The sequence below is a fragment of the Dermacentor albipictus genome, chromosome 1, assembly GCF_038994185.2.
Source record: "Dermacentor albipictus isolate Rhodes 1998 colony chromosome 1, USDA_Dalb.pri_finalv2, whole genome shotgun sequence".
In the NCBI taxonomy this organism is placed as follows: domain Eukaryota; kingdom Metazoa; phylum Arthropoda; class Arachnida; order Ixodida; family Ixodidae; genus Dermacentor; species Dermacentor albipictus.
In genome coordinates this window covers 382,007,198-382,020,046 of record NC_091821.1, presented here as the reverse complement: position 1 = coordinate 382,020,046, position 12,849 = coordinate 382,007,198, and the positions used below count along the sequence as shown (strand labels likewise).

The 12,849-nt window shown below is 46.0% G+C and overlaps 2 protein-coding genes across 3 annotated transcripts in view; one reads left to right on the top strand and one right to left on the bottom strand.

The window, feature by feature from the left end:
* LOC135900322 (uncharacterized) overlaps nucleotides 1–12,849 on the bottom strand; it is a 176,316-nt gene that overhangs the window by 158,140 nt on the left and 5,327 nt on the right. The gene's annotated exons all lie outside the window — the stretch shown is intronic.
* The window catches only part of LOC139054984 (piggyBac transposable element-derived protein 3-like), a 6,364-nt gene continuing 3,192 nt past the window's right edge, over nucleotides 9,678–12,849 (top strand). The window contains exons 1-2 of the mRNA XM_070532689.1: nucleotides 9,678–9,841; nucleotides 10,180–11,255. Coding sequence (XP_070388790.1) covers nucleotides 9,799–9,841; nucleotides 10,180–11,255 — 1,119 coding nt within the window. The 5' untranslated portion in view covers nucleotides 9,678–9,798. The remainder of the gene's footprint in view (nucleotides 9,842–10,179; nucleotides 11,256–12,849) is intronic.

Here is a 12,849-nt window from a genome sequence, read left to right as displayed (position 1 = left end):
TGGGCTTAGTAAGACGGAGCCCCGCGCCCGCTAGGGTTCTTAGTGACCTTCACCACGCCAAACGGTGTCTAGCGAATCGCCTACAACGGTTCCATAGCAATATATACGCACATTACAAAATGTCATGTTTGGGCCGTTTAGTCCTTGTGGTTTGACGGTTCCACTACGATAAGTATCTTAATTTTGAAGCTTCATTACTGCGCCCATAATTCTAAAGGCTGCACGTCTGAGCAATAGAGCTTTCTAATTAAAAGAGCACGCTGTGCGCTCACGGATGTGTGCACAGTGACAGTTCTACGTATTAGGCGTCTGCTGCAGCGCCTTCTATTGAAGCAGCCATCGCACACAAACGGAACAAACGGCAAACCAGGCGGTTAAACATAAGAGGTGGTGAACCGAGGCGTTGCAAGATCCTCTTAGTCCTGGGCTTTCTTTACGAATCGCCATGTCAATCGCCAACCTGTTTAACCATCTGTAACGCTAACCTCTCCATAAATACAGCGTTCGCCCATATTTAGGTCAGCGCCATCATTTCAGTGTGTTTTCTTGGCAATGCAAACTGTATTTTATTTTCGGGTGGTGTGGATCTTAGTTCTCACACCTTATTCTGTAGATGGCTCAAGAAGGTCATGTGTACACGTATTTCGCTGTCCGTTATTGCAGGCGCTATAAATTTAAGAATAGAAGACCACCACAAACACAGCTCTCGAACGTCGCAGTCGCGAATAATGAACAAAAATGCGCATAGTAAGCGTTAGGAGTGACAACTGCCGACTCACTGCAAAGCAGGAACTTCCCAACAGTGAATCCAACCGTAAATCGCGAATCGTCGAGGGACGGCCGCCTTCATTCTTCATTTCCGCTCCCAAACGAATGCGGAACACGCACTCCGTTCACGCCGCTCCTTATTCAAGGCACGCGCCAACGGGGCTGCCAACGTGACTCACTTCCTTGACGAGCTCCATGAACTCTTCAATTAAAATGCTAGCGATAGCTGCGAAAGTGTCAAGCCACTAGAGCAACCCACTTCAGGCGGGCAGGAATAGTTTGAGGGTTTCTTTTCGAAACGTGCTCCGCTTGGCGTTCTCTCTTGGTTTTGTACCACTCTCCCGGCCGACAGCACCTCCCGACGAGAAGGATTATGCCACCGATACGGTTCTCGCTAATCAGGAGAGAATTCGCCGAGAAGCTCATTAGGCGCCCGCCCTTAATTGAGGGCGAGCCATTTAGTTAACTAAAGAATACTCGCAGCCGCAGCAGGAAGCCATTTGATTTCAAAACAAACAAAAAAGGCATGTCGTAGCTTCGCGAAGAATTCGCGTGCTCTTTTCATTCCCGCAGGGATGAAAAGAAGGCAAGGAAGTTAGGGGGCGCCGTCTGCTGCGAAGACGTTATGGTTCCTCGCGAAAATCAGGCAGGCGTCGAGCCTTCGAGGGTGATCGCGTTTCTCTCATTAATGCTCCTCGCCACAATTTCCTTACAAAGCCGAGGCTTCAGCAGGGTGCTTTACTTCCTTTTCTTGTCGCCCTGCCTTTCATTTCCTTTCTATTTCTTTTCTTTCTTCTTTTCTTTCTTTTCCTCGCGAGTCACCTTTTGTTTGTCATCTACTAGGAAGGGCCGCATACCGTACGGACGTGATTATCCGCGAGGAGGCCACTTTCGAAGTTGTGTGTTTTGAAAACTCTGCGAATATGGATATCAACGCACACTGACGCTATTAAAGCGTTGTAATCGTTTGAGAAGTAGGAACCATTCATTATAGTTGTCTCCATGGGAACAGTCGATCATCTTCCCGCTTCAATATATTCACTCATAATCAATTCATGCTGACGCCATTTCAGTTCACAAAGAACGCGCAAGATGTTCTTTATTTATTCTGATGTAACTCGGGCATTTTTGGCTAACACTAAATACTTGTATACCGCCTGAAAGCGCTACGTTTTACCGTCTGTATCTGCCTTATGATATAGTTCAGGTATACAGATGCGAAAAGTCTTTTAGACACGTCTTCCTTGCATCAGTGTCTCGTGATGCTTAACAAAAGTCGTACTGTCTTAGTTGCACACGTCGGATGGTGGCAAACTAGTTTACACTGCGTGTTAAGCAATCGCACCAACAAAACTTATCCGTCGAATCAGGCGCGTCCTCCAACTCGGTGCTTTTCCGCTTACTCACTCTCACAAGCAGATTCGCGATCGTACTCAAGCTTTTAAATCGTTAATTGTCGCGTGAAATTCAACGTTTGAATGCCCAATGCATGTTACCTTGCTTTTTTCCTACAGCGAAAAAAAAACGTTTCAGCACGGGCGGCTATAAGCCAGCGCGCATGGTTCATGCCTCATCTTCATCGCCAACAATACAGTTCCTTATCTGTGTTGGCCTACGTCAATAAAAACTTTTGGGAGAAAGTGTAATATACGGTCCCATCGACACTTTTGCAACACACTTGCGTGTGTGTGTGTGTGTGTGTGTGTGTGTGTGTGTGTGTGTGTGTATGCGTGCGTGCGTGCGTGCGTGCGTGCGTGTGTGTGTGCGCGCGCGTGTGTGTGTGTGTGTGTGTGTGTGTGCGTGTGTGTGTGTGTGTGTGTGTGTGTGTGTGTGTGTGTGTGTGTGTGTGTGTGTGTGTGTGTGTGTGTGTGTGTGTGCGTGTGCGTGTGAGAGAGAGAGAGAGAGACAGAAATCCCGCGACGTATTTAGCTTTTTAGCGCGAGCTTTAGGTGTTGCGCACCAAAACCGCAATGCGCACACAAAGCGTCATGCACTGCTTGTATAACTGTTTGCGTTCTTTTGTACACCCAGTGGTTTGAGTCTCCAAACTATGGATGCGCAGAATCTGAAACTCCCTATCAGGTAGTTTATGGTTTTGCGAGCCCTAACGTAGGCGACAAAAAGTACGGGGCGTACAAAACACGGAAAGTTATACAAAATAACACAAAAGAACGCAACCCGTGGGTAGCGCTTCGGGTACGCAGAGACGCTCTTGTACGCCATTTCTAAAATTATCTTATCCCAACAGTACTACAGAGCCAGTTCCGCCCGTTGTTCCTACACAACTCGTATATTCCCTCTTCAAACGAAGTTTTGGGCTCCGTGGTCGAAGTATTGATACAAAAAGCGCTATTGGATTAGCTTTGGTTTCAGGGCTGATATCCAGGTGATAAAAGAAAGAGAAACGGACAGCTAGGCATGCTGTGTGTTGTGTCTGTTTCCTTTTCGTGTCCTAACGCAACACTATACCGAAGCGCGAGCTGAAGCCCACTCCTTTCCCTAACTTGACTGCGTATCTTCACCCCTAGCGTAAACTAGAGGATGTGTCTTTTTTTTTTTAAGTAAACGTTGTTGTTAGTCGGCGCTCATGTCGCCTACTCTCGTCCCATCTTCTCGCGTTACTCCCAAGTTATTCTCGTAGCCGCGTACCAACAAGCTCAGTTTTCAAGCCTTGCGCAATTTTTTTTCCCGTCGTGGCAGGCAAGAGAGATGAAAATCGACCGTTCCCTTTAACCCCTATACTTCCAGCGTTAGACACGTCCGAGGTATACCGGCGTCCCAGCACGCACTAACCGAGGCGCAGCACGTGAGGCTGACGCTGCTTGGGCGGCAAAGCTCTCACTTAGCCGCCAGCGGTTTTGCCTTCTCGGCTCGCTGATCCGGTGCCGCCTGCCGCTGGCGTTCCGCGCATGTCCACGCAGCCCGGATCGGCAACGCTTGCGCAAAGGCATCGCCGGTGTGCTGAGCCTTTCCCGCTATTTATCGGCCGCAAGCTTGTTTGCCTCCCGCGGCGCTCGATGCGGGCATCCGGCAACGATCCGACCTGACGCTTTGTGCATGATGTGAGCGACACGCGGACAGCCCCCTCTGTGTGCGTTGGCTTGCCGCAGTCGCCAGGATGCGCCGCGACGGCTGAGATTCCCTGAAGGGTTCGTCGAAGTTGATCTGAGGAATTTAAGTGGAATCGAGCACACAGATAAGAGAATTGCGACGACGCAATAGGGCTGCACACGACGAAAAATACACTATATTATCCAAATAGACATCAACAAGAAATCACATGCATCAGAGAGGATTGCAGTATACAAGAACAAAAAAGAAAGAACTGGAGATCTGTTAAACGGTTGGGTGACAGTGCACTGCACAAATATTTACCAAGGATAGTCGTGTGTTATATAGAATTTCATCACGGGATGTACAGACCAGCATGGCACGCGACAGAGAATCACGGCAACAAAGGAGAAGAAAAAAAAATCGAGCGTGAATTGTAACTCTCCTGAAGACGACTCTAGCGCTATACATAGCCTCGTTGTTGCGGCTTATCAGTCGGGGAGGTTTTCGGGGAGTCATGCCAATACGATTTCATTGGCACGAACCGCAGTTTGTGTTGAAGAACGTATTATTGTACCCGTCATGGCGGCGCAGTCGCGGGCATTGTGCGGCTGAGCTCGAGGTAGCGGACGCAATTCCTGACCGCGGCGACCGTATTTTGATAGAGGCAAAATGCAAACGCGCTGATGTTCTTGGATATAGGTGCGCGTTAAAAAACCTCAGGTGATTAAAACTAACCCCACACCCTCCACTACGGCGTCCCACGTAATCCATGTTGTGATAGTTCCGGAACGTCTAAAACAGCAGTTTATTGTATGGTCGCCGAAGCCGTTCTCTAGGCACCGGTATGCACCAGGCTACATTCCCTGGTGAGGAAAAAAAAACACGGACTCGCAACTGCAACGAAAGCGTTGCATGCAGCTATCTCGAAATTAGACTGCTTACTTACAGCAACAGTTGTAAAATGCATATATACCTCACTGGTTTTGGCTAAGAGGTAAATGTCACAGCTGTCACAGCAAGTGCCAAAGCTGTATGCGCCCGTGCAGCACATCATTTCACAGCGACAAAAGTTATAAGTTGGAAGTTGGCTTTGCTGCCTCCGCCCGTTCGTTCTTTGTTAGGCTGCTGTCTTCGTTGGTTGGTTTAACCCATTGAGGGTCGATGCCGTAAATATACGGCGCCGCGAACAGGTCCGAAAATGGTCGATGCCGTATATTTACGGCGCCGTCTGTACGTTTAAAACGCGCGCTAATTTCCTAACCTTTTCTTGCCTGGCATGTGGTGCTACTATGTGGGAATGCATGGAATTTTTTTCTCGCCTCTCTCTCTTTCAGTTTTCGTTGTATAGTTTTTTCTTGCTCCGGCGCGTCTGCTACCGCTCGCGCATTGGCGCGCTCGCGGGCGCGCGGCGGTTAGTTTCGGTTTTGTTCCGCACGCGGTTTCGGCTTCTTTTGCTCGCAAAACTGATGGCTATCTCATTCTTGTCACTCAAAGGGTGACCGCCTGTTACCCGCTCGGTTGTTGCTCACAGGGGTCCGCATACGAAGGATGCCGCCGTGCATGCGTTTCCTTTTTTGGCCCTTTATTCCGAAGTTGCCTCCCACGTCTGCTCAGGGAAGCAGTACCCAGAAGAGGTGCAATGTCTGCGCCAACACCACTCGGCAGCAAAAATATCGCGAGGACACAAGGTACAGGTGCGCTGAGTGCAACAAACCGCTCTGCGTGGAGCCATGCTTCAAGAACTACCACACGCTGAAGAAGTATTAGTGCAAAAGGAACATTTGAGACTTGCAAAAAATTTTCGTGTGCGCATTCTTCTTGTGTATTTTTCTCGTGTGCACATTGCGTATAAGAATGCGCCAATTTTTTTAAAATCTTATAACTTTATTTGCTATTTTTTATTGTTTTTCATGAATAAACAGTCCATATATGCCAACGCCAAACATTTTTTTCTCACTTTACGGTCACCCTAGAAAAATTACAGTAATTTTTTTTCGAAATAGCTCCCTCTGAAGAATTTAAATGTGCAATAAAAAAAATCGACCCTGAGTGGTCGCATGTGGCGAAAAAAATCGACCCTCAAAGGGTTAATTGTTCCTCAGTGAAACGGCCCAACCCACTGTGGAGCATCGGACATGAATAGGGTGGTACCAAAATTCGATAAAATATTAATTTTGAGCAAATTAAATTGAAGAACAATTGGTAACTGAAAATTGTGAAAAAACGTGTTATCTCATACATATATGAAATAAACAATTACTAAATATTGCAGAAAAGATATTAGAATACAAACAACGCTGTCGTCGTCAGACTACGTCCTCCTTCTCAGCTTTACTCTCACTACATCGTGAAAAATAAACTAATTCAGACCCAATGCAAATGTTGGAATCTACGTGAAGCGATCGATCGAAGATTTAGTGTTTAAAATACCTTTAAGGATTTCCAATTGAATGCGATCCGTAGAATGTGTTTATTTTCATGTTACGCAATTTTTGGTCTCGCGTAAATTTTTTGTGCACCACCATGGGTCACAACTTTAATTCTATGCAATGGTTATGCAGTACACTGTTCGCAAGTTATGCGGAGATGCAAAAACCCAACCCAGCGAATTCGCGGCGTGAGACGTCGATCGACGCAGTGAAGTCGCGAGGAGGGAAAGGCGATGTGTGATGCTTGCCGGAGGATGAATGTTGGTGAGATGTGTGTGCGTAAGTAAGCGCGACACATATCTTGCATACCCCTTTTATCACAATGGCACATACCCTTTTTTCACGACTGCCCGAAAATGGGTGCACAGCCAAAAAATGTAATAATAATAATAATAATAATAATAATAATAATAATAATAATAATAATAATAATAATAATAAACAGTGCGCAAGATGCCATTATAAGTACTAATAACGTGCTGCACAAAATGCATGAAGAATAGCGCAGCGAGAGACAGGGCAGAGCGCAGTAAGGTCTACGGTGTAGCACGAGGTGGTGAAAACTAACGCGGAGTCCCCCACTACGGCCTGCCTCAAAATCGTATCGGGGGTTTGGCACACAAATCTTACTTCGCCAGAGCATTGGCCCTAATGTCCGCCGACTCCCCCTGCCTACCGCTCCCCCCCCCCCATTTTGAACTTTTTATACATATCGCCCATAACGTGCCGCTTATTTTCAACAAATGGTTCATCGAGTGCACCGGAGAAAACACCTACGAGCCTCGCATAACTCATGAAAATAGAAAAAGAAGAACCAGAGCTAAGTAATTATTTGCAACAATTTTCATTATACCGGAAACGCGAAAGTTTCGCTGCACCTTACACTTAACCTTTCCCTTATGTTTCGTTAACTTGAACTTGGTGTCATGTACACCTATTTTAGGGCTCCGGAAAATATTGCGCATAACGGCATTATGACACTGTAGAACGCTCAAGTAAGTAATCCTCTGCAAAGGCAGTAATTAACTTACGCAGATTAAAAACTTTTTCCTTCTTCAATCATAACAGGCTTCTTGCTTCAACGAAACATAAACAACGTGTCTGGCACAGTTCATTTAGAAAACCGGGAAATCAAGCTACACGCCTTGTATACTGCATGGAAATTGTGAGAATACAAGTATTCGGCTATTATTTTCAATACACAGAAATAATCTACACACTTCAAACTTTCCGCACAGGTTAACCAGAATGCTCAGCGGTGCAGTGCGAAACGGGACAAGGGCACAGGAAAACGAGGACAAGCGCTTACTGCTAACTAAAATTTTATTGTCTGATACAAGATTTAAAATAGGAAAAAAAATAGGACGAGAAAAACAACATAAAAAAACAAGGATGCCATCACCACTCATTGGTCGCGCTGGCAAAGTCTAAGAATGTGAACTCCATTCGTGTTAACGGCAGGGAAGGCTTACTTATGCATGAGCATTTTTCACGTGCCATTCTAGCTGGTTCTACAATGATTAGCGTGCGATCGTCAACGCGCTTAAAGATCACTTTTGTTTTCTGGAACAACGGGGCACATCCGCATGCGCTGCAATGCAAGGATAAAAAAAACCTACTTCCATTCTTAACGTTGTTCGAATGTTCACACAGACGATCGCTAAAACACATGCATGTCTGGCCCACATACCATGCGCCGCAATTCAAGGGCATTCTGCGCACTACCCCCTGCTCACAATCCACGTAACATCTATGGAATGCTTAACTTACCACTGGCCTTTCTGTTTCTTGATGGGGGTGCTTCTCTTCGATATTGAACAGGGCTTGTGTGGGGCAGAAATAGACAACGTGTACACAAACCCACTCCCAGATTTTTTTGTGTCGATGGGCGATTTGATGTTTGTATGGAATCACCGCCTTGTTCGGATCCTTTTTCGTTGACTGCTCTTCGGTGACCGTTGCTTCGCTGTTAAGTTTCCTTATTTTCCTGCGGATTGTCTCTGCTACTGAGACGAGTAATCCGTCAGGATAGCCCGAGGCTTTCAGGCGTGTAACTTGTGCTTGAAAGCTGCCATTTGGTCTGTGGCGGCAGGACCGGTCTGATTCGTTTGAGGAGCAAGCCTGAACAATAGCCGTTTTTACTAGTTTACTGTCTGCTGACGAAAAGGGCAGGAGTGGTTTGTTGCGCACAGGGTTCGTATGTCCAGCAAACATGATCACTGGAAAAAAGGCAATGAAATGCATCAATTGGAGTGCATCAGCGAATGCATTGAGGATTGAGCTAATGCATAGAGGAACCACTCTTGCCCTTCTCATCAGCACACAGTAAACTAGTACAAAGGGCTATTGTTCAGGCTTGGAGAGCTCCTCTAATGCATCAGACCGGTCCTGCCACCACAGACTAAATGGCAGCTTTCAAGCACAAGTTACACGCCTGAAAGCCTCGGGCTATCCTGTCGCATTACTCGTCTCAGTAGCTGAGACAATCCGCAGGAAAATAAGGAAACGTAACAGCGAAGCAAGGGTCACCGAAAAACAGTCTACGAAAAAGGATCCGAACGTCGCGGTGATTCTATACAAACATCAAATCGCCCATCGACACAAAAAAAAATCAGTGAGTGGGTTTGTGTACGTGTAGTCTTTTTCTGCCCCACACAAGCCCTGTTCAATAGCGAAGAGAAACACCCCCATCAGGAAATAAAAATCACAGTGTGAAGTTAAGCATCGAAAACGTTACGTGGATTGTGAGCAGGGGTTAGTGTACAGAATCCCCTTAAATTCCGGCGCATGCTAGGTGGGCCAGACATGAAAATGTTTTAGCGAGCGTCTGCGTGAACATGCGAACAACGTCAAGAATACAAACAAATGCTTTTTTATCAATGCATTGCAGCGCGTGCCGATGTACCCCGTTGTTCGAGGAAACAATAGTGATCTTTACGCATATGGACGATCGCACGAGCATCATTGTGGAATCAGCTAGAGTGGCACGTGAAAAATGTCCATGCATAAGTAAGCTTTCTCTGGTGTTATCACGAAGGGATTAACATTCTTAGACTATGCCAGCACGACCAGTGAGCGGTGATGGCATCCTTGATTTTTTATGTGTGTTTTTTTCATTCCGCTCTTTTTTTTCTATTTAATACCTTGCATCAAACAATAAAATTTTAGTCGGCAGGAAACGCTTGTTCTCGTTTTGCTGTGTCCTCTGTCCCACTTCGCGCTGCACCACACAGCCTCATGGAAAACCGACTAGCCCAAACCATCACCCTTTTATGTTAACCGGAAAGCGGCTTCTGTTTACTTTAAATATTAAATTTCTGCCGTTCCCGGTATTTCCAAGCAAGCGAGGAAACTTTTTAAGCGCTTCATATCCCTTTCCGACCCAGCGACCACTACACTGGACATAACAAAAAAAGGGATAAAAAAAGCGAACGAAGCCAAAATCGAAACCGAAACCATTTCCACGGCTTCCTGAAAAGACGACGAATATCTAGATCGAGATAGTTCCTCTTTCGGCCGCATCTTCTCAGGAGGGCAGCACCGAGTAATGGCGTCCTCCACGAGCAAACAGCCGCGCGCAACGTGCTCAAGTAAGTAATTTTTTTTTTACATTTTCTCCTCACTTAATTCAAATAAATAAATTCGTGCGAGCTAAATAAGCTCTATTTGAAACAATGTGGTTAAAAGTTTTCCCTAGTTATTAGCGGTTTTTTCGCAATGCGGCAATGTTTTTTTGTCCAGTGTACTGGTCACTGGGATTCAACTGGCGCGTTTTGTTGATGTCCCCGTGCAATCAGGTTGTGTTTGGATTTCATTTTTTCTGGTGGCAAAATTGCATGACGCCTAGTGTCGTGGTAGGAATACATTGATGGGGATTTTTCATACAAGTAACATAATTTTGAGCACTATTTGGTTGTTTTGTTTGCAGAAAAGACGCTCACCAATGAAGAAATTCAAGAGCTTTTGTTTGGGGACCAGTCCGACCTAGACGTCGATTCGGACTCGGGCGATGAAGCGGAGAAATTCCAGCCGGAATCCCTACTGGACGAAAGCAGCGACGATTCTTCGAGTGGAGATGAAAGTGGTCAAAACGAAAAGTTTGAGAAAGTATCTCGACCACAACGTTCCCGCCAAAAAGTCGCACAGTCGTGGACGGCACAGGCATTTTCAGCACCGATTGACATAGAAAGAACCGCACCCGCGCAACACTGTCAAGAGCCCCAGACGCCTTTGACATATTTTAAAGAATATTTTGAAGACGACTTTTGGGAGTTCGCAGCAACCAGAACGAACTTGTACTGGATTCAGACGAATGGGACCACCCTAGGTATGACAGCCAAAGAAGCCAAAGCTCTTTTTGGAATGCACATTGTAATGGGCAACCTGAAGTTCCCTCAGGCCCGCATGTATTGGGCAGCAGCAACTCGAGTATCAATAATTGCGGATGCCATGCCTAGAGATCGCTTTTTCCGTCTCAGAAACGCGTTGCACGTCTGCAACAACGACACTGACTATGATGAAAGCAACCGATGCTGGAAGGTTCAGGCCCTCCTAGACCGTGTGAGGAAAGCCTGTCTGAAAATTCCCAGGTCTAATGCAGCCTGTGTAGACGAACAGATGATTTCGTTTACAGGCAGAACAGAACTGCGTCAGTATGTTCGGGGGAAGCCAAACCCGACCGGACTCAAGAACTTTGTACTTGCTGACTCTCTCGGTAGGGTATTGGACTTTGAAATCTACCAGGGTGCCACAACACCAATTCCCACTGAGCACAAAGATCTCGGAATCGGCGGGGGAATTGTCATGCGACTTGCAGACTCAATGCCTCGAGGAAATGACTGCATCTTGTGCTTTGACAGATTTTTCACGTCCGTACCGCTAATTGAGCGCCTTCTTGAGAAGGAAATGTTCGGTCATGGCACAGTGATGACAAATAGAGTCAAGACAGCTCTCAAATCCGATAAAGAGCTACTTGCTGAAGGACGCGGATCGAGTCATGAGAAGGTGAGCGCTGACGGAAAATTGGTGGTGGTGAAATAGATGGATACGCGGTCAGTTACGCTGCTGTCTTCATGTTGTGGAGCTGAGTCAGTTGACTCTACTAGGCGCTACGACAAGAAACAGAAAAAATACGTTGAAGTCAAAAGGCCTGCAAGTGTCCGATTCTACAACACTCACAAGGGAGGAGTTGACCTGAACGACTTTCTCATCAGTCTGTATCGCATAAAAATGAAAACTAAGAAATGGTCTGTAAAAGTCATTTTCCACTTCACCGATCTCGCCTTGGTTAACAGCTGGCTGAGTTACAAAGAAGACGCCAAAGAGGCAGGCTACACGAAGAGTCAAGTGCTTCACCTGCTAGACTTCAGGATGCAGGTGGCAGAAGCTCTTATCAGGGGCTCCCAAGAAAGAAAACGGCGTGGTAGGCCATCTACAGATGCTACTGTTCAACACGAACACCACCACAGGGCTGCCGTACAAATACCAGGCCCTGACTTGCGTTTTGATCAAGAAGGCCATTGGCCAGATCCGCAAGTGATGGCAAATTCCGCTAGGTGTCGACTGCCAGAATGCAAGGCAAAGTCGCAAGTTCAGTGCACAAAATGCAGTCTTTCTTTGCTTGAAGGCAAGCAAAAACTGTTTTCGCGATTTCCACAGCAAGTAAGCCGCAGAGTTGACATTAAGTTTTAATGTTTCATCGAGCACAAAGAGGATAATGCAAGACCCTGTCCCTCCAAGTGCAAGTTCCTACTTTTTCTTAAGTCATTCACTACTGTGTTTGTGATTCTAAGAACCGCTGTGCTCTTGAGATGACAGACGTACAGCATTGTCGCATCAATGAGCAAAGCAGATTATGTGCAACAAATAAATCCCAGTGTCCACTATACTGGACATGCTTCTCCATTGAAAACCAGTGTACTTATTGTCTTCATAATTTTTTACACACTCTTTAATAGCTTCTTAACAACAAAAAACCATCAGCAATTTTTTTTCTCGCCCGCAAAAAAATTCGGGATTCAAAGGGATATAAGGCCTCTAAACCGGCCTAATTTTTATTTAAACAGTCATTATCACACACACTTCAAAATTTGTCTGCACATTTTTCCTAGCAATTGAAACATTTCCTCAAAACTTACGTGGTGATTTAGCTTTTTTTTTTTAAGAGACCCATAAAAATAGGCATAAACAATTTTTGAGCGCTCCTCGTCCTATACACAGCAAAAAAAGTTATTTGTGGCCTTTTCCCAGCAAGTATACTACAAATAAGTGCAACTGGCATCTTGGCAACTTTCCTTGAAGGCTCACAAATTATAGTTGGTACGTTATCATCGTGAACTATGAATGAATGTTATGCGATCATCTTGTTCTGGTGGACGTTCGTTCGTTCGTTCGTTCGCTCGCTCGCTCCCTCGCTCGTTCGCTCGTTCACTCGTTCGTTCGTTCGTTCGTTCGTTCGTTCGTTCGTTCGTTCGTTCGTTCGTTCGTTCGTTCGTTCGTTCGTTCGCTCGCTCGCTCGCTCGTTCGTTCGTTCGTTCGTTCGTTCACTCGTTCGTTCGTTCGTACGTTCGTTCGTTCGTTCGTTCGTTCGCTCGTTCAT